The 21325-nt window shown below is 52.6% G+C and overlaps 1 protein-coding gene across 6 annotated transcripts in view; it reads left to right on the top strand.

Moving 5' to 3' along the window:
* The window catches only part of TMEM120B (transmembrane protein 120B), a 63036-nt gene that overhangs the window by 33194 nt on the left and 8517 nt on the right, over positions 1 to 21325 (top strand). For all 6 annotated transcript variants that reach the window (XM_026457423.1, XM_026457424.1, XM_031936385.1 and 3 more), the window contains exons 3-6: positions 2513 to 2629; positions 4832 to 4891; positions 5790 to 5885; positions 14609 to 14698. In XM_026457423.1, coding sequence (XP_026313208.1) covers positions 2513 to 2629; positions 4832 to 4891; positions 5790 to 5885; positions 14609 to 14698 — 363 coding nt within the window. The remainder of the gene's footprint in view (positions 1 to 2512; positions 2630 to 4831; positions 4892 to 5789; positions 5886 to 14608; positions 14699 to 21325) is intronic.

A 21325-nucleotide genomic window follows, 5' to 3' on the forward strand; every position in this document is an offset into this window, starting at 1 on the left:
AAAATGGAGGCCTGCAACTAAGGGGTAGGGAGTGTGGATGGCCCCATGCAAACACGTCACCAGACGTGGCTTTGGAAAAACACGTCTTGGTAATGGCAGGACTCAGAGTCTAGAGTTTTTTCAGTCTAGAGTTTTTCAGATTCTCAGTGATTGCCTCACAGATGGGCACATGGCTAACCCCAGCACTGTTGATGGGTCTGTGGGGGCTGCGCAGTGCACTGTGGGATAGTGAGTAGCATCCCCGGCCTCTGCCCACCAATGCCAGTAGCACTTCCGCCCCAGGTGTGACCACCAAGATGTCTCCAGGCATTGCCGGCTGTTGCCAGTTGAGAAGTGCTGGGTTAGAAAGTTGACCTGTGAGTTAGGGTCTTAGACTGAGGACCCCTGCCATTCTGAGATGTCTCTGCTGACTTGTTTTCTAGTTTTGAGAGTTCCATGTTACCAAAGAATAACACCTTGACTGGTCGACTGCTTATGCTTTCAGGGGCTTTCTGTCTGTCCTCTTGGTAATCTGTAGGTTATTCCTTTATTTCTATTTTTAAAAATTATATTCATTCATTCATTCATTCATTCAGAGATGGAGTTTCGCTCTGTCACCCAGGCTGGAGTGCAGCGGCACAATCTCAACTCACTGCAACCTCTGCCTCCTGGGTTCAAGCAATTCTCCTTCCTGTTTTAGCCTCCTGAGTATCTGGAATTACGGGTGCCCACCACCACGCCCAGCTAATTTTTGTACTTTTACTAGAGGCAGAGTTTCACCATGTTGGCCAGACTGGTCTCAAACTCCTGACCTCAAGCGATCTTCCTGCCTTGGCCTCCCAAAGTGCTGGGATTACAGGCGTGAGCCACTGTGCCCTTGCTCTGTCACCCAGGCTGGAGTGCAGTGGCGCAATCATGGCTCACCACAGCCTTGGTCTCCTGGGCTCAAGCAATCCTCCCACCTTAGCCTCATGAATACTAGGACTACAGGTGTGCACCACCATGCGTGGTTGTTGTTTTTTGTTACTGTTGTTGTTGTTGTTTTTGAGTCAGAGTCTCGCTGTGTCGCCCAGGCTGGAGTGCAGTGGCGCGATCTTGGCTCACTGCAACCTCTGCCTCCTGGGTTCAAGCGATTCTCCTGCCTCAGCCTCCCAAGTAGCTGGGATTACAGGGTCCCACCACCACGCCCAGCTAATTTTTATATTTTCAGTAGAGACAGGGTTTTGCCATGTTGGCCAGGCTGGTCTCGAACTCCTGACTTCAGGTGATCCGCCCACTTCAGTTTCCCCAAAGTGCTGGGATTACAGGCGTGAGCCACCACATCCAGCCCCTAGTTGTTTTCTTAACCACCCCCCCCCCCTTTTATTTTGAGATAGAGTTTCGCTGTTGTTGCTCAGGCTGGAGTGCAATGGTGTGATCTTGGCTCACTGCAACCTCTGCCTCCCAGATTCAAGTGATTCTCCTGCCTCAGCCTCCCAAGTAGGTGGGATTACAGGCATGCGTCACCATGCCCAGCTAATTTTGTATTTTTAGTAGAGACGGGGTTTCTCCATGTTGGTCATGCTGGTCTCGAACTCTTGACCTCAGGTGATCGGCCCGCCTCAGCCTCCCAAAGTGCTGGGATTACAGGCATGAGCCACCGCACCTGGCTTTGGTTGTCTTCTTTGATTAATTTTTTGTAGAGACTGGGTCTTGCTATGTTGGTCAGGCTGGCCTCAAACTCCTGGCCTCAAGTGATCTTCCCGCCCTGGCCTTCCAAAGTGCTGAGATCATAGGCGTATGTGCTGGGACTGTAACATCATGCCTACTAGCTATTTCTTTAGAAAAATGAGAGGAAGGCCGGGCGTGGTGGCTCACGCCTATAATCCCAGCACTTTGGGAGGCCGAGGCAGGCAGATCATGAGGTCAGGAGATCAAGACTATCCTGGCTAACACAGTGAAACCCCGTCTCTACTAAAAATACAAAAAAATTAGCCAGGTGTGGTGGCAGGCGCCTGTAGTCCCAGCTACTTGGGAGGCTGAGGCAGGAGAATGGCATGAACGCAGGAGGCAGAGCTTGCAGTGAGCCAAGATGTCGCCAGCATGGGCGACAGAGCAAGACTCTGTCTCATAAAAAAAAAAAAAAAAGAAAAATGAGAAGAAAAATAGTATTGTCAGTAATTATCCCTTGAGCTCATACTATCAAGTATTATTCTGGATGCTCTATGCTGTACTTACTCATTTAATCTTCACCAGGCTATTGTCTGTGAGGTAGGCTTGAGATTATCCCGGTTTTTCAGGTATGGAAAATAAGGCAGAGGGGTTTAAGGACTTACCGAAAGTCACAAGACTACCTGGGAGGCAGCATTACTCTCCATCCCAGAGAGTTGAGATAGGGAACTGTGGTTGCAAGAGGCACTGGGGTAGAAGGTGGAGGCACGGGGTAGAAGGTGGGAGGCTGGGGTAGAAGGTGGGAGGCTGGGACTGGGGGAGTCCATAGCCCTCCTCCCTCTGAGTGACGCCCCTTCCCCTGTGCGTGCATCTTTGTCCACAGGTGCAAACGCCATACCAGTCAGGAGGAGGCGGAGCTTGTTCAGCAGATGGCGGCAAATATCAAGGAGCGGCAGGACATCTTCTTCGACATGGAGGCCTACCTGCCCAAGAAGAACGGGTAGGAGTTGGCAACCTCCCCACCCCTAGCACAGGCCCATGCCCAGGCCTAGCACAGCTGGTCCATATAACTCTCACCTTCCTGCTGGTGCTCAGGTTGGAGGGGAAAGAGGGAAGAAAGGGCAGGAGACGTAAGAAGGCTTCCTTATGCATTCCTCCATGAGCCCAGGAAAGGACCTTAGCCACACCATGTGACAGCAGTATTCCTGGGAGGGCCGTTGCAAGGAACCAGCACCTACTGCGTGCCTGGTGCCACCTGGGGTTAAGAGGGAGGTGTTCTCTCCCAGGAGAACAAACATGCATTGAGTGCCTCCTGTACGCTCAGAGCTGTGCCAGGAACTCCTGTGATGTCACTCGTTTTATCCTCAACAACCTGTGCGTCAGACCAAGAGATCCCCATTTTTATAAGATTCAGAGACATCAGCAAATGTTTGGCCACACCAGGATGTGAACAGCAGACATTCTGACTCCAAAGCCCACGTTCTTTCTATTTTCCCCCTTCAGAGAAGTCCCCGTTCCCTCCCTCAAGTGATGTCATTGCCACCTTGTTCTGGAGAGAGCTGCTTATAGCCTGGTATCATCGTGACCCAGCATACGCTGCTGAGCCCAGTCAGTTCACCCTGACCCTGTTTTCCGGATCAGCCTAGCGCTGAGTCAGAGCCCACGCTAGGAGGCGGGGCTCCTTTCAGGCCTGTAGCAGGTGGGAGGGAGCTGGTTAGCCCTGTTACGTTTTAACCCATTCCTCTGAGCTTCTCCTTTTTTACTATGTTTGGATAAAGACTCCCTGAGTTAAGTGATGATCATTTTCTGCAGAATGAACAGCAGCCTAGCATTCGTGACCCTCTTACAGTGTCATGCGCGTCTGCCTCCTGCCCCTCTGTGCCTAGGCCTCTGTGCCTCTTACCTCAGTTGGGAATCGTTGGATTGCAAATGATAGAAAACCCAGCTCAAGGCTGGGTGTGGTGGCTTGTGCCTGTTATCCCAGCACTTCGGGAAGCCAAGGTGGGAGGATCACTTGAGCCCAGGAATTCAAGACCAGCCTGGACAATATCATGAGACCTCATCTCTAAAAACCTTTAACAAAATTGGCATGGTGGTGTGTACCCATAATCCCAGCTACTTTGGCAACTGAGGTAGGAGGACTACTTGAGCCTAGGGGTTCAAGACTGCAGTGAGGCTGAGCACAGTGGCTCACACCTATAATCCCAGCACCTTGGGAGACCGAGGCAGGTTAAGGTTAGGAGTTCGAGACCAGCCTGGCCAACATGGTGAAACCCCTGAACCTACTAAAAATACAAATATTAGCTGGGCGTGGTGGCACGTGCCTGTAATCCCAGCTACTTGGGAGGCTGAGGCAGGAGAATCTCTTGAACCCGGGAGGTGGAGGTTACAGCGAGTCCTGATCATGCCACTGCAGTCCAGTCTGGGGGACAGAGCAAGACTCTGTCAAAAAAACAATAACACTGCAGTGAGCTATGATCATGCCATTGCACTCTAGCCTGGGCAACAGAGTGAGACCCTGTCTCTAAAAATAATAACAATGATGATAATAATAATGAAAAATAAAGAAAATCCTTTTTTTTTTTTTGAGATGGAGTCTCACTCCGTCGCCCAGGCTGGAGTGCAGTGCACGATCTTGGCTCACTGCAAGGTCCGCCTCCCGGGTTCACTCCATTCTCCTGCCTCAGCCTCCCGAGTAGCTGGGACTACATGGCGTCTGCCACCACGCCCGGCTAATTTTTTTGTATTTTTAGTAGAGACGGGGTTTCGCCATGTTCAGCAGGATGGTCTCGAACTCCTGACCTTGTGATCCACCTGCCTTGGCCTCCCAAAGTGCTGGGATTACAGGTGTGAGCCACTGCGCCCGGTCCAGAAAATTCTTTAAAAGTTGACCTAGAGGTGGTACCTATGCCTCCACCTCATTGGCTATGCTTAGTCACCTGCTCACATCTGGCTGCAAGGTAGGCTGAGAAATACGGTCTTTAAGGCAGCATGGAGGGGGAATCAACTCCTCACAGGTGTAATCTCCTTTGGTCAATCATTCTTCTCACTCGATGTGGGAGTCCATTTACCCGCAGAGCTTAGGCTCCCTGTCTTCTAACATCACTACTTGGGATGTGCTCGTTAGGTGTGTTGAGTTTGAATGTTGTTAATTCGCACCCACCTGCTAAGGATCATGCCCCTCACAGGTGTTTCCTTCCAGGCTCTACTTGAACCTGGTCCTCGGCAATGTGAATGTGACTCTCCTCAGCAACCAGGCCAAGTAAGTGTCCCCCACCCACAACCCAAATCCCATACCTCACATCCCACTCACACCCCGAATCCCACACCCCACACCCACGCCCCCTACCCACACCTAATCTCACACCACACCCCACACCCCATACCCACACCACACACCCATACTCCACACCCACACCCCACACCCACAACCATACCCCATACCCACACCATACCCCACACCCCATATTCACACCCCACTCTCACCCCACACCTTATCCTGCACCCCAACCCACACCCCACCCTACACTTCCCACTTGGCTCAGAGACCTCCGCCGTTCTGCTCCTTCAGCTCAGGGAAGATGCATCCAAGCTAGAATTTTTGCATAAATAAAAACCTGTTCATAGGTGAGGCTCTGGCTTTTGGAGTTTCTGACGCTCTCCTGCTCTCGTACCTGGGAGAGGCGTTCCTTCCTTCCTTCCTTCCTTTTTCAGAGTCAGTATGTTGGGTGGACGGGACTTCCCGTTTCCCACAAGAAATAGCCGTGCTCTGTTCCATGCCCTGTCACACTTCTGGGAGATGGGCAGTCCTGTCTACCCTGAGTCTACCCCATTTCCAGACAGCCGCAAACCCTGGCCTTTCAGCAGCAGCAGTTGGTTGAGGGAAGAGGCCCTGTCTCTGCCCCCTGCCTGTCTCCAGCGTGGGCCCAGAGCCCCAGACCAGAGTCCAGGGACATGGGCCTTCTGCGTACTTAGCCCTCTTCCCCTCATTGGTCACCACCAATCTGTCAAGGCCAGGTCTCTCCTTTAGTGGGATGGAAAGGTCCTTATGGGCCATGGCAGTGGCTGCAGGACAAGGGTCTGATGGGGCTGAGGGCCATGCCCAGGTGCTGGAATAGTCACGGTAAGGGGCACTCCCCTGGGCGTGTCTGTCGTGGCAGGTTTGCCTACAAGGACGAGTATGAGAAGTTCAAGCTCTACCTGACCATCATCCTGCTCCTGGGTGCTGTGGCGTGTCGATTTGTCCTTCACTACAGGTAGTGGGTATGGCCATGTGCGCCTGGGCCTGGGCATGCAGACCTCAGGTGGGGGCCGAGAGAGAGGGATCCGGGGGACCCAGGGCCTCTCCCGCTTCTGTGTTGTTTGGCGTGATGAGGTGTAGGGGAGAGAGGGGCCGTTTCTCATGGGAAATGCCAGTCCTGTCTGTCCCACCTCCATCCAGCAAGTATCTGTTAAACGGCTGCTGGAAAGGCCTTGTACTAGTTAAGAAAGAGTTCATTACCAGGTGCGATGACTCACGCCTGCAAACCCAGCATTTTGGGAGGCCAAGGCAGGCAGATCATTTGAGGTCAGGAGTTCAAGACTAGCTTGACCAACATGGTGAAACACCATCTCTACTAAAAATATAAAAATTAGCTGGGCATGGTGGAGTATGCCTTTAGTCCTAGCTACTTGGGAGGGTGAGACAAGGAGAATCGCTTGAACCCAGGAGGCAGAGGTTGCAGTGAGTTGAGATCACTGCACTCCAGCCTGGGTGACAGAGCGAGACTCTGTCCCCTGCCCGCCACAGAAAAAAAGGAGTTCACTGTGGTCTATCCTCATTCCTGCCACCTGCAACCCCTGGCCACCACTCACCTACTCCCCGTCTCTATTTGCCTATTTTGGGCAGTTCTCAACAACGGAGTCCTACTGTGTATCTTTTTGTGACTGGTTCTTTTACTCAGCATCGCATTTCCAAGGTTCATCCCTGCTGCACCCTGGGTCAGTGACACGGCTTCATTTCTCTCTCTCTTTTGTTCAGACCAAGTCTCCCTCTAAAGGCTAAAGTGCAGTGGTGTGATCATGGCTCACTGCAGCCTCAAACTCCTGGGCTTAAGCAATCCTCCCACCTCAGCCTCCCAAAGTGCTGGGATTATAGGTGTGAGCCAGTGCACCCAGCTAAATAATTTCATTTTTATCTTTGTAGAGACGGGGGTCTTGCTGTGTTGCCCAGGCTAGGCTCAAACTCCTGACCTCGAGTAGTCCTCCTGCCTCCCAAAGTACTAGGATTACAGGTGTGAGCCACCATGCCCAACATTTCATTTCCCTTTATAGCTGAACGATATGTTCTCCCAGCCTGGGCAACATGGTCAAACCCTGTCTGTACTAAAAACACAAAAATCAGCCAGGCGTGGTGGTGGGTGCCTGTAATCCCAGCTAAGAGGTTGAGGCAGGAGAATCACTTGAACCTGGGAGGCAGAGGTTGCAGTGAGCCAAGATTGTGCCACTGCACTCCAGTCTGGATGACAGAGCGAGACCTTATCTCCAAAAAAAAAGAATGTTCTGGAATTAGGTAATCATTGTACAACTCTGAATATACTAAAAATCACTAAATTATATACTTTAAAAGAACAAATTTTATGGTATGTGAATTATATCCCAATTATTAAAAAAAAAAAAGAAGAAGAAAAGAAAAGAAGGTGGGGTACGGTGGCTCACGCCTGTAATCCCAACACTTTGGGAGGCTGAGGCGGGCGGATCACAAGGTCAGGAGATTGAGACCATCCTGGCTAACACGGTGAAACCCCATCTCTACTAAAAATAAAAAAAAAATTAGCCGGGGGTAGCGGCGGGCGCCTGTAGTCCCAGCTACTTGGGAGGCTGAGGCAGGAGAACGCCGTGAACCTGGGAGGCCGAGATTGCGCCAGTGTACTCCAGCCTGGTCGACAGAGCGAGACTCCATCTCAAAAAAAAAAAAAAGAAAAGGCCGGGCGCGGTGGCTCACGCCTGTAATCCCAGCACTTTGGGAGGCCGAGGCGGGCGAATCACAAGGTCAGGAGATCGAGACCACAGTGAAACCCCGTCTCTATTAAAAATACAAAAAATTAGCCGGGCGTGGTGGCGGGCGCCTGTAGTCCCAGCTACTCAGGAGGCTGAGGCAGGAGAATGGCGTGAACCTGGGAGGCGGAGCTTGCAGTGAGCCGAGATTGCGTCACTGCACTCCAGCGTGGGCGACAGAGCGAGACTCCGTCTCAAAAAAAAAAAAAAAAAAAGAAAAGAAAAAGATGGTTTTGAAACCAACTGGCTGTTACTATGGGCAGGTTCCCTCTGGGAGCCTCAGTCTCTCCATCTGTAAAACAAGGGTGACGGGAGTCTCTGCCTCACAAGGCTGTGACAGTTCAGGGAGCTGGCACTGTGCGTGGAAGCTCCACCCTGGCTGGCATGTAGAGGCGCTGCTGGGGGGCTCCATGGCTGCTGGTGCCATCTGAGTGGGGCACAGCCATGCCGTGAGGCTGTGGGCTGCTGCTGCCCTGCCTGAGGGGTTTTGTTCCTTTCTCTGGAACAAAACCCAGGGGAAGCAGCCAAGTACGGCTTGGGCATTTGGCCCACGTGCCAAGCGTTTATTGCCTGGCAAGCGCTTGACTGGGCGTCTGGCTGCTGGTCTGGCCACTTGAATGCCCAAACAAAGGCTCTGTTAGGCCCTGGGCCCATGCTCGCCTGCTGCCCAGAGCCTGGCCTGTTTCCACGAGGGCAAAGGCTGCGCACATCTGTAACACCCCTCACGTACCCCCCTCAAAGAGGGTAAACGCTGTCAATGTGCAGCCAGAGTCCCTTGCACAGGGACCTCCAGGGCCCTCCGAAGGCAAACCTGTGCTATCCAGAGGCCCAGGGTTCCCCGAGGGCCTGGGAGTCTCCTTTTCTCCCGCCTGCTTTTGTTAGGGCTAAGTACTGTAGACTGGGGGCTTAAAACAGCAGATACATTTCCTACAGTTCTGGAAGCCGGCGGTCTGAAACCAGCCGTGCTGCTCCACAGGCTTCGCGGAGGGAGGACTCTTCCTCACCTCTCCAGCTTCTGGGAATTGCCAGCAAGCCCTGGTATTGCTCAGCCTAAAGCTGTGTTTCACTTGTCTTGTCTCTGTCACCACACCACATGGCCTCCTTCCCTAGTATAAGGAAGCTAGACGCTGGATTTAGAGCCCACCCTAACACAGTATAACCTCATTTTAACTAATTGCATCTACAAAGACCCGGTTTCCAAATAAGGTCCCAGTGGACATGAATTTTGGAAGGATGCTCTTCAACCCAGTATACCTTCCATAGGCTAAAAATGGGGCAGAGGAGGGGGATTGGACGGGCCGTTCACCTCTGTGCCAGTGCCCCGGGAAGCCTGCCCTGCTGTTTAACCTTAGGCAAGTGACTAACCTCTCCCAGCCTTAGTTTCTTGACAGATACAGTGAGGGCAACAGGAGCTACTGGGCAGGGCAGCTTGGAGGGCAGAAGCTGTGTCTGGAGCCTGGTTAGACTGGTGCCTGTTTATTAGCACTGGTTAGCGTCACTGTTGTGTGCTAAGACTGGGTACACGTGAAAAGGCTCACAGCTTCATAGCCAGTGCATCCACGGAGCAGGATTCTCTTTTCTTCCCCTTGCCCCCCTTGGAATGGTTTCCTGGCTAGGCTCCCCACCCAGAGGCCCTTCTTGGTACCACTAAGCCCGCAGCTGGGCATGGCCAGCAACCTGCAGGGTTCTGGGTCCGGTTCTGCCACTCGTGAGCTGTGTGACCTGGAGTGGAGTCCTGGGCCCCTCTGTGTCTGCCTCCTCAACTTTTCCGCAGGCTCCAGGACATCCTCCACCAGTACTACTTTGGCGTTTGGAGGCTTTGGTAAGGCGGCAGGAGAGTTGGAAGCCGCCTCCTACTGCCTTCAGGCCAAGAGGCTGTGCCTGGTTAGGACTGTGCTCTATCGGGTGTGAACCAGGCTAGGAAAGAGGTAGTCAGAGTTAAGTTTGGCTTGAGTGGGCTTGGGTTTGGACCTCACTCCAGTGCTTGCCATCTGCGTGATCTGTAAAATGGGAAGTAGTACTGTCTTAGTGTGGGTTGGCCCAGGAGAGACCCCCAAGACAAGCATTTTAGTGCCAGTCGTTTATTCAGGAGGTGATCTCGGGAGACACTGGTATGGGAATAGGAAGTGAGATGAGAAAGCATTATCCTGCGGGCAGCTGGGGCTCAATACTGCTAGGGAATGGGGGGACAGTGTAGAACACGCCTCAGAGTTATCCCACCTGAGGGTGAGGGAGCTGGGGTATTTATCCACCAATTGCTATCAGTTGGGGCAGTTGAGGACTGTCCCCAGAGGGTGTTAATTGCTCCACCCTTCTGATCTGCACCTAGCACCAGCAGAATAGATGCTGGTGGCTTGATAAAGCCCCCAGGAACACCCAGAGTGGCGGGTTCTGGCAGTTGGAAGTCGTGCCGACAGGGATGTGGTAAGTGCACCTGCTTTAAGAACCAGTTCTGTAGTGTCCAAGGATCTAGAGTGATTGTCTATGCAAAATGCCTGCAAGGTTGTAAGTTCCCAATAATTAGTCCCTGCCTAGTGCTGAATAACGGTCCCCAAAGATGTTCATGTCCTGGTCTCCAGAGCCTGTGAATAAGTTACCTTACAGAAGGGACTCTGCAGATGTGATTAAGACTCTTGAGATGGGCTGGGTGTGGTGGTTCATGCCTGTAATCCCAGCCCTTTGGAAGGCTGAGGTTGGAGGATCGCTTGAGCCCAGGAGTTTAAGACCAGCCTGGGCAACATGGCAAAATCCCATCTCTATAAAAAATACAAAAATTAGGCCGGGCGCGGTGGCTCAAGCCTGTAATCCCAGCACTTTGGGAGGCCGAGACGGGCGGATCACGAGGTCAGGAGATCGAGACCATCCTGGCTAACATGGTGAAACCTCGTCTCTACTAAAAATACAAAAACTAGCCGGGCGAGGTGGCAGGCGCCTGTAGTCCCAGCTACTCGGGAGGCTGAGGCAGGAGAATGGCGTAAAAATCCGGGAGGCGGAGCTTGCAGTGAGCTGAGATCAGGCCACCGCACTCCAGCCCGGGCGACGAGACTCTGCCTCAAAAAAAAAAAAAAAAAAAAAATACAAAAATTAGTTGGGCGTGATGGCATGCGTCTGTAATCCCAGCTACTTGGGAGGCCAAGGCAGGAGAATCACTTGAACAACAGAGCAAAAACTCTGTCTCAAAGGTGGAGGTGGAGTCTTGCTACGACCAGTCCAAGCTAGTCTCAAACTCCTGAAGTCTTTGTCCTTGACCCCAACAGGGAAGGTACCATGTACCTCCCAGTGTCACACAGATTTATCCAGTATGGGAACAGAAATGGCCGTTGGGTGCAGTCTGTCTGCATAAAAGGGAGGGAGGGAGGGAAGCCCCCCATCTCCTCCATTTCTCTCCCTAAACTGGGAGATGCTTTTCACCAACTATAAGGGCCCTGGGGGCAAAGTGAAAGGAGGATGCAACTGCTTTGAAGCTTTGTGACCCTACTTTGTGGTCGCAGACAATAGACACTCTGCCCACACCTTGCTGAACCATTGCTCACAAAGTTCGTCTCAAGAGAGTTAGGACCAGACCCTGGAATCTCAGGGCCTCAGTTCAAATCCGGCTGTGCCTCTTCCCGGCTGTGGGACTGTGGGTAAGTCAGTTGTTCTCCTGAGCTGACACCCCCCACCTGGAGAGCAGGAAGGAGACATGCACCTCCTGCGCAGGGCTGCTGGGGACACTAGCTGAGGACGGTGCCTGAGAGTAGCAGGGCAGTGCATGGTGCCCATCGTGACTTTGGAAGCACCACAGAGCGTCCACATTCTCAGAAGCACAGCTCTGAGGACATCAGAGGCCAATATGACTTGAACAGGAAATGAGTGTGGCAAGGGAGGGAGCCGGGCCTCCGTGGGGCGGGGTCACTTATTTATTTATTTTTATTTATTTATTTATTTTTGAGATGGAGTCTCACTCTATCGCCCAGGCTGGAGTGCAGTGGTGCGATCTCGGCTCACTGCAAGCTCCGCCTCCTGGGTTCACGCCATTCTCCTGCCTCAGCCTCCTGAGTAGTTGGGACTACGGGCGCCCGCCACCACACCCGGCTAATTTTTTGTATTTTTAGTAGAGACAGGGTTTCACCGTGTTAGCCAGGATGGTCTTGATCTCCTGACCTCGTGATCCGCCCACCTCAGCCTCCCAAAGTGCTGGGATTACAGGCTTGAGCCACCACATCCAGCGAAGTCTCCTGTTCTTTTTTTTTTTTTTTTTTTTTTTTTGAGACGGAGTTTCGCTCTGTCGCCCAGGCTGGAGTGCAGTGGCCGGATCTCAGCTCACTGCAAGCTCCGCCTCCCGGGTTTACGCCATTCTCCTGCCTCAGCCTCCCGAGTAGCTGGGACTACAGGCGCCCGCCACCTCGCCCGGCTAGTTTTTTGTATTTTTAGTAGAGACGGGTTTCACTGTGTTAGCCAGGATGGTCTCGATCTCCTGACCTCGTGATCCACCCGTCTCGGCCTCCCAAAGTGCTGGGATTACAGGCGTGAGCCACGCGCCCGGCCATGTCTCCTGTTCTTAAAGTCCTCCCGTTAGTGTTAGTGGTGGTGGTATTCACGTTCCCCGCAGCCAATCCGAACGGGTCTGCAGCGATCTCCATTCTTGCCTCCTCAGAATAAAGAATTTGACTGAGGGGCGTAAGGCAGAAGAAGAAACAAATTTTACAGCAGGAATGAAGGTATATTAGAAAGTTTGGCCAGGTGTGGTGGCTCACGCCTGTAATCCCAGCACTTTGGGAGGCTGAGGCAAGTGGATCACCTGAGGTCAGGAGTTTGAGACCAGCCTGGCCAATGTGGTGAAACCCTGTCTCTACTAAAAATACAAAGATTATCTGGGCGTGGTGGCAGGCGCCCATAATCCCAGCTACCCTGGAGGCTGAGGCAAGAAAATCGCTTGAACCCGGGAGGCGGAGGTTGCAGTGAGCCGAGATCGCACCATTGCACGCCACCCTGGGCGAAAGAGCGAAACTCCGTCTCAGACAAACAAATGCTTTAAAGCAGGAATGAAAAGCCACTGGGCATGGTGGCTCATGCCTGTAATCCCAGCACTTTGGGAAGCTGAGTTGGGTGAATCACTTGTGGTCAGGAGTTTGATACCAGCCTGGCCAACATGGTGAAACCCCATCTCTACTAAAAATTCAAAAATCAGGCCGGGTGCAGTAACTCACGCCTGTAATCCCAGTACTTTGGGAAGCAGAGGCAGGTGGATCACGAGGTCAAGAGATCGAGACCATCCTGACCAACGTGGTGAAACCTCGTCTCTACTAAAAATACAAAAATTAGCTGGGCATCGTGGCGTGCACCCATAGTCCCAGCTACTCAGGAGGCTGAGGCAGGATAATCACTTGAACCCAGGAGGCGGAGGTTGCAGTGTGCCGAGATTGTGCCACTGCACTCCAGCCTGGCGACAGAGCGAAACTAGGTCTCAAAAAAAAAAAAAAAATCAGCTGAGTGTGGTGGAGCATGCCTGTAGTCCCAGCTACTTGGGAGGCTGAGGCAGGAGAATTGGTTGAAACTGGGAGGCGGAGGTTGCAGTGAGCCGAGATTGCACCACTGCACTCCAGCCTGGGTGAGACTCTGTCGCAAAAAAAAAAAGTAAAGTACACTTGGAAGAGGGCCAAGCGGGCACCTTGGAGGACAAGTGTGCTGTGTGCCCTTTGACCTGGAGTTCTATATGCTGGCAGACTTCCGGGGTCTGGCGACCCTCTCTCTGATTCTGCCCTTGGGGTGGGCTGTCTGCATGCGCAGTGGCCTGCGAGTTGGGAGGGGCGCGTGCACGGTGTGTTTCCTGGAGTTGCACACATGCTCACTTGAGGCGTTCTTCCCTTTGTCGGTGGAATGTCCCTGAAAGGTCATGTACCTGTCATTTTGCCTCCTAGTGCACATGCTTGAGCCCACTTGCCCAGCTCCTGAGATCTTACCAGGAGGCTGCTGATCACCAGCTTCATGCTTTTCCTATCTACAGGGAGACTGCCTTTCCCAGGCACTGGGTGCGGCCAATTATTATTTTAGAGAGACAGTTAACAACCACCTGAGCATTACCTGATGGTCGCCTAACATTCCTGGTTGGAGGGGGCCCTGTTTTTGTCTGACTTGCTACCTACCCTAACACTGTAACATCACAGACGGTGGGGCCCATAAGTAATTTTTGTATTAAATACGTGTAACAAAGTTTATAGATGATTTAAGGGGACAGAGGGAGTTTATATCTTAACACTGCGGGCAACCTAAAATAGAATATTAAGTCTCTCATTCTTTTGTTTTTTTTTGGGACAGAGTCTCGCTCTGTCGCTCAGGCTGGATTGCAGTGGCACAATCTCAGCTCACTGCAACCTCCACCTCCCGGGTTCAAGCAATTCTCCTGCCTCAGCCTCCTAAGCAGCTGAGACTACAGATGTGTGCCACCACACCCTGGTAATTTTTGTATTTTTAGTAGAGATGGGGTTTCACCATGTTGGCCAAGCTGGTCTTGAACCCCTGGCCTCAAGTGATCCATCCATTTCGGCCTCCCAAAGTGCTGGGATTACAGGCGGAAGCCACCACGCCTGGCCAGGTCTCCCATTCTTAAAGTCCCTCTGTTAATATCCCACCAGAAATTTCACATCACACGGGAAGAGTTGAGAAGACAGACAGGTTGCCCTGGGCTGAGTGGTCAGGGAAGGAGGGGAAGACTCAGCTAGAGCTTGAAGCACAGGTGGGACTCAGGGAGAAAGATGAGGAGGTGCAGAGGCATTTGCAGGGCTGGGACAAGATGCCTGAGAGACCAAGCTCCCCCTGCCTCCCTGGTGTCATAAGGGCTTCCAGAGGCAGTGTGTGCTGTGGGCAGCCCTCCGCCTGGTTTGCTGCTCTGTGTGGTGAGGGTGGGATGGCTGTGCCTGGTTCTCATGCCCGCACCCCTCCGGGGGGCTGTTTGCTTGCACAGGGTGACTGATGAAGTCTTCAACTTCCTGCTGGTGTGGTATTACTGCACCCTGACCATTCGGGAGAGTATTCTCATCAGCAACGGCTCAAGGTACCTGGGGGCCTGGCTTTGTGGGGAGCACAAGAGGAGTCAAAGGGAAATGTCACAAGGGGCATCGGATGGGGGCCGACACCCTCAGGCTGCTGCATTCCTCTCCTCCTTTGGGGGTTGCTCTGTAACTGTTCAGATCCAGGAAGGTGGAAAGCTGATGCTGCTGATGGAGTAACTCTTGTTTCTGATCAGCCTCTTGCTTATGAGCAACAGAAGACCTAACTCAGACTGGCTTAACACAATAAGAAACATATTTTCTCATAAAAAGAAGTGACTGGGACAGGCGCGGTGGCTCACGCCTGTAATCCCAGCACTTTGGGAGGCCGAAGTGGGCAGATAATGAGGTCAGGAGATGGAGATCAGTCTGGCCAACATAGTGAAACCCCATCTCTACTAAAAAGACAAAAAATTAGCCGAGTATGGTCCCAGCTACTCAGGAGGCTGAGGCAGAGTAGCGTGAACCCGGGAGGTAGAGGTTGCAGTGAGCTGAGATCGCACCATTGCACAACAGCCTGGGGACAGTGCGAGACTCTGCCTCAAAAAAAAAAAAAGAGGTGACCCATTGTTCTACCTTCAGGTAAGGCTTGATCCAGGTGCTCTCCATCTCTCACTTCTGCCTTCTGTGTTGCATTTATCTCAGGCTGCAAGTGGGGCACCCAGCAACTCCAGGCTTATGTCTCTATAGCATTCCCAGCAAACGGAGCATATTCCTCTCTTCCAAGACTCTCACTGGGTCGCAATGCCTATGTCCAGGTGCAGAATGGATCATGTACCTGTCCCTGAACCAGTCACTGTTATCAGGGATTGCAGTGCTGTAACTGGCCAGACTTGAGCCTCACACCCACCCTGATAGCTGTCACTGGGAGCGGAGAAGCTGAGTGTCAAGAGAGAAATGGTTCCCCAGAGGACAACTAGGAGACCATTACTCAGAGGATGGATGGGTTTTGGTGACAAGAGTCGATGGGTGGTCTTCCACGGGGAGATAGAGGGGAGAGTGGACAGGTGAAGAGGGTATTAGGCCAAACCTGCCCCACCAGAGAGATGATGCTGGGGAGGCCGGAGGCCGGGCTAGGAGTGTGGACTCCTGGGTTCCGGTCCCAGTGCCGTCACTGAGCAGCTCTGTGGCCCTGGGCAAACCGTGTCTCCTCTTCGGACTGTTTCAGAGTCCCGTGGGGGAGTGGACGCGTCACAGTGGCGCTGAGTGAGTCCAGGGAGACTGGGCATTCCCTTGGTCCCCATCTCTGAAGGGCTCTGAGTGCGAGAAGCCCCGTTGTTTTCTCTCAGTCTCCTTCCTGCCCTGCCTGCCTCTAAGCTGAGTCTTGAGACCCAGTTAAAACCCACGACTTGCCACCTGGAGGACTTGTTTTCCAAACGTCTAATTCCTTCTGGGGGGCCACTAGAACCTTGGCATGCCATTTTTTTTTTTTTTTTGGAGACAGTCTCGCTCTGTGGCCCAGGCTGGAGTGCAGTGGTGCGATCTCGGCTCACTGCAAGCTCCGCCTCCCAGGTTCACACCATTCTCCTGCCTCAGTCTCTGGAGTAGCTGGGACTACAGGCGCCCGCCACCACACCCAGTTAATTTTTTGTATTTTTAGTAGTGACGGGATTTCACTGTGTTAGCCAGGATGGTCTCGATCTCCTGACCTCGTGGTCCGCCCACCTCGGCCTCCCAAAGTGCTGGGATTACAGGTGTGACCGCTGTGCCTGGCCAAGATGGAGTCTTGTTCTGTGGCCTAGACTGGAATGCAGTTGGTGCCATCTCAGCTCACTGCAGCCTCTGCCTCCTGATTCAAGCAATTCTCCTGCCTCAGCTTCCCGAGTAGCTAGGATTACAGGTGTGTGCCACAATGCCCAGCTAATTTTTGTATTTTTAGTAGAGACTGGGTTTCACTATGTTGGCCAGGCTGGTCTCGAACTCCTGACCTCAAGTGATCTGCTCGCCTCAGCCTTCCAAAGTGTTGGGATTACAGGCGTGAGCCACTGCGCCCGGCCAGCATGCCATTCTGGTTCCTGTTCTTTCCTGAAAAAAAAGTAACAAGCTCCTGCTTCCTCCTTCCTCCTGGGAACTAGTGAGGAACGCCCAGGAGCTGCGCAGCCCCCACCACCTAATGTGCCACCTTCCCGCTTGTTTGCCTTGTGGTCTTTTATGGCAGGTCCCTGCCCTACCCTGAACATAGAGCCTGGAGGTAAGGACAGGAGCCCCCCTCCTGCCTAGCCTCCTGAGGGCAACAGGAAGTCTCAGGAATGCAGCCTTGTAGCACACAGCCATTTAGAAAACATCAGTGTGTAGGCCGGGCATGGTGGCTCACGCCTATAATCCCAGCATTTTGGGAGGCAGAGGTGGGCAGATCACTTGAGCCCAGGAGTTCGAGACCAGTCTGGGCAACAAAATGAGACTTCATCTTTACCAAAAAAAAAAAAAAATTACCTGGGCATGGTGGTGTGTGCCTATAGTCCCAGCTAATCGAGAGGCTGAGGCAAGAGAATCATTTGAGCCCAGGAGCTTGAGACCAGCCTGGGCAACATGGCAAGACCCTGTCTTAATTTAAAAATTAAAAAATTAACCAGGCATGGGCCAGGGGCGGTGGCTCATGCCTGTAATCCCAGCACTTTGGGAGGCCAAGCCGGGTGGATCACCTGAGGTTGGGAGTTCGAGACCAGCCTGACCAACATGGGGAAACCCTGTCTCTCCTAAAAATACAAAATTAGCCGGGCGTGGTGGTTCATGCCTGTAATCCCAGCTACTCAGGAAGGCTGAGACAGGAGAATTGCTGCAACCTGGTGGGCTGTGGTTGCAGTGAGCCAAGATCGTGCCACTGCACTCTAGCCTGGGCAACAAGAGCGAAACTCAGTCTAAAAAAAAATTAGTCAGGCATGGTGGTGCACACCTGTGGTCCTAGCTACTTAAGAGGCTGAGGTGGGAGGATTGTATGTACCCAGGAGGTTGAGGCCGCTGTACTCTAGCCTAGGCAAGTGAGACCCTGTCTCAAAAAAGAGAGTTCTCCGGGGCATGTGTTGCCTCTGGCAATCATTAACACGTTAGTAAGAGTTACTCTGGGCAGCTTTTTATTCTAACGTGATGCTGTGGATGGGGGATGACCAGAGAGATGAGAGCAGCACCGAGTGGAGGTCTCTGCAGGCGTGGGGCTCTCCAGTAAAACAGAGAGGGCCATTAACGAGGCAAAAACGAGTTCCAAAGCCAACCTCCCTTGCCTAACAGTTTAGCAGGAGCTTTTCAGCGTTCCTGGAGTTCACTCTCTGACAGGAGAGCAGGGATGGTTGTCTCTGAGCTTGTAATTTAAAGTTTCGTGTGAGTCTGCTCTACCCTCCGTCTGCCATTCATCAGACATTTATGGAGCGTCTCCTAAGTACCGAACACTGAACTAAGGACTCCAAGATAACTCACACACTGCCTTCTGGGAGCACCCACAGAGGTTTTTTTTCTTTTCTTTTCTTTTTTTTTTGAGACAGGGTCTTGCTCTGTCACCCAGGCTGGAGTGCAGTGGTGCGATCTCAGCTCAGTGCAACCTCCGCCTCCTGGGTTCAAGCAATTCTCCTGCTTCAGCCTCCCGAGTAGCTGGGATTAGAGGTGCCCACCACCATGCCCAGCTAATTTTTGTATTTTTAGTAGAGATGGGGTTTCACCATGTTGGCCAGGCTGATCTTGAACTCCTGACCTCAGGTGATCTGCTCACCTCGGCCTTCTGAAGTGCTGGGATTACAGGCATGAGCCACCGCACCCAGCCCAGAGTTTTTTTTTACTAAAGACCTTTTCATGGCAGATATGATTCAAGGAACTTGAGGTTGCAATGGAACCTTTCCTCCAGGCCTGTCTCCCCTTGGTGGTCTGAGGAAGGGGTTTGAAGGGGCGAGTGGAGTCTGGAATAGGGCCTCTGGGCCCGAATAGATGCACACAGATGCATTATCTTCTATTTAGGGTGGTCTAAAAGTGTTTGTGTTTTGCAGTCATTTTTCGCACCAACCTAATAGAATGACTACAGGAGCTGGGGCCAGCTTGTGGGGGAGGGGGCAAGGCAGGTGGGCTAAATCCTAGTGACTCAGACTTGTGACTCATCTTCCACATCTGTTGGAGATTTAGCCTCCGCCCTCCCCCAGCTCCTCCTCAGGGCTGATTGATCCTGGGGGCAGGCAAGGGAGATGCCTTGGAGGCCTCCCCTCCTGCTCTTTACCAGGGAGTAGCTCAGAAGCCCTTGCAGGAGAGCCTGTGTGGAGGAGTGGGAGGTGAGACTGGGATGAACTCTAGTTTCTCATCCCGAAGCATCCGCTCAGGGCTGGTGCGTGCCGTCAACACCCCCACGGTCTTTGTTGAAGTGACCCAAACCCAAGTTCTGCCATGAGGAAGGGTCCTGGGGCCACAACGGCATTCCAGAGATAGCATCGCTGAACCCTACGGGCCTCCTGGGTGCTTGCTGCTCTCTTTTGGTCTGATGGAGGCGCTTTTGTTCAGTTCTGGCTGTACCTGAGATTTGAATTGGGACAGGAGGTGTGGCCAGGGGAGCAGGTAGGGGTGGGGACTTCCGCATCGGGAGATGCAGCCACCCTTGGTTTGTGTCTGGTGCCTGCCAGGTGCGATGCCACTCATCAGCTCAGCACAATAAGCAAGTCAGCTTCTCCTGTAAACTTGAAAATGATGGAAACTCATCCCATAGGGACTAAACCTGAAGGGGTCTCATGGGCCCATGTCACTGGGAATTTCCGTTCAAGGAGGTCAGAAGGGCTCAGGCAGTGTTCATGGCCCGCTTCCAGCTCCCTGTTCCGTTTTCCCCTGCAATGACTCCCAGCGGCCCCCAGGCGGGCCTCCCGCCAACAGTAACCCCTGGGCTGACAGACCTCCCTCCACCCCAGTTGGAATCTTGACACAGACTTCTGATTGGCCAGGCTTGGGTGACCTACTGATCTCTGAGAGCCAGTCACTGTTGCCAGAGGGCTGCAGAGGGTCCTGATTGGTTGGCTGGGGGTCATGTGCTTGGGTATAAGACTGAGCTCTATCCCAGTGGCCCTGACTGAGTGTGGGGGTGAGGTGGTTCCCCACAGGGGCAAAGCAGATCTGCAACTGGGCAAAACAGCCGATGTCTATTACAGTTAGTTCTGGGCCAGAATGAGTAATGACTTGGTGATCATGTTTGCTTTTCTAGGGAGCCAACCTAGGGTGCCTGCCTCTAACTGTCTTTGTTTGTTTGTTTTGAGAGAGAGTCGCTCTGTCGCCCAGGCTGGAGTGCAGTGGCGCGATCTCGGCTCACTGCAAGCTCTGCCTCCTGGGTTCAGGCGATTCTCCTGCCTCAGCCTCCCGAGTAGCTGGGACTACAGGTGCCCACCACCACACCCGGCTAATTTTTTGTATTTTTAGTAGAGACGGGGTTTCACCGTGTTAGCCAGGATGGTCTCCATCTCCTGACCTCGTGATCTGCCTGCCTCGGCCTCCCAAAGTGCTGGGATTACAGGCTTGAGCCACCGCGCCCGGCCTCCCCTGCAAGCTTTAACTAATGTGGTGAAATGGGCCCAGAGAGTGACTGCAAATGGGTGTAGGTTTCTTTCTGCAGTGATAAAAAGGTTTTAAGATAGATTCTGGTGACAGTTGCACAACTCTGTGAATATACTAAAAACCACTCAGTTGTACGCATTCAATGAGTGAATTGTATGGTATCTGAATCACATCACAATAAAATGGCTCTATAAGCACATGTGCACACAGCCAGCCCAGAGCCCTGGGGTGTGCAGATGGACGCCTGGGCTTGTGAATGCCGGGCCAGGGAAGCAGCAATTTCTAGCCTCACCCGTCACTGAGCTGTGTTTATTGGTGGCATCTGTCAGAGCGGGGCTCTGGGCAGGGCAAGCTGTGAAATGAAAAGCTGCTGCTCAGTCAGCCTTGTTGCCTGGAGTCTGTGTCTGCCTCAGGCTGCTCCTAGACAGAGGGCATTTCTCAGGGGAGCTCTGGGAGCAGGACAAAGGAGTGTGGCGCCCGCCAAGCGCTGAGGGCTGACATGTGGCTCTGCAGAGCTCTGGGAGGTTGCAGAGAGACTTCTGGTTGCTCTTCAAGCTGGAAGTCGGGGAGTCTGGCCAGCTGCCTTTGCTGTCAGAAATTTGGAGCCTGGGGGCTTCTTAGACTCTGACAGGCGAGACTAGGATACCTGGGTGGAAGTGGGGGTTTTCTGGGCACCCTACTGTCCCCTTGACCTCATGTGGCACCTGCAGCAATCTCCTGTCACCTCTGTGCTGGTGGCATCCAGATTAGCTGCTGCTTTCACCAGCCACACCTCCCGGACATCATTCATGTCAACATTTATTGAGTGCCTGTTGTTTACCTGGTGCTGTTAGTGCTATGAACACAGAGCTGCATAAAACCTTGCCCCTCACCATAACTCCTGGGGAACACACAGGCCATTGCTTGAAAAAGCCAATTTATGCCCAGAACTTTTGCACGGGCCGACAAGGGAAGAGCGATGGTTTAGATCGTCGCGTTCTTACAATGTGTGTATTCTGGTTGGAAGGTTTTAAGATGCTTCCAGCCCACTTAGTAGGGAAATACATACTGAAACCTCAATGACATGCCAGTTTTCACCTAGTTAAGTTTGGTAACAATTTTATTTTATTTATTTATTTTTTGAG

Source organism: Piliocolobus tephrosceles, chromosome 10, assembly GCF_002776525.5.
Source record: "Piliocolobus tephrosceles isolate RC106 chromosome 10, ASM277652v3, whole genome shotgun sequence".
Lineage (NCBI taxonomy): Eukaryota > Metazoa > Chordata > Mammalia > Primates > Cercopithecidae > Piliocolobus > Piliocolobus tephrosceles.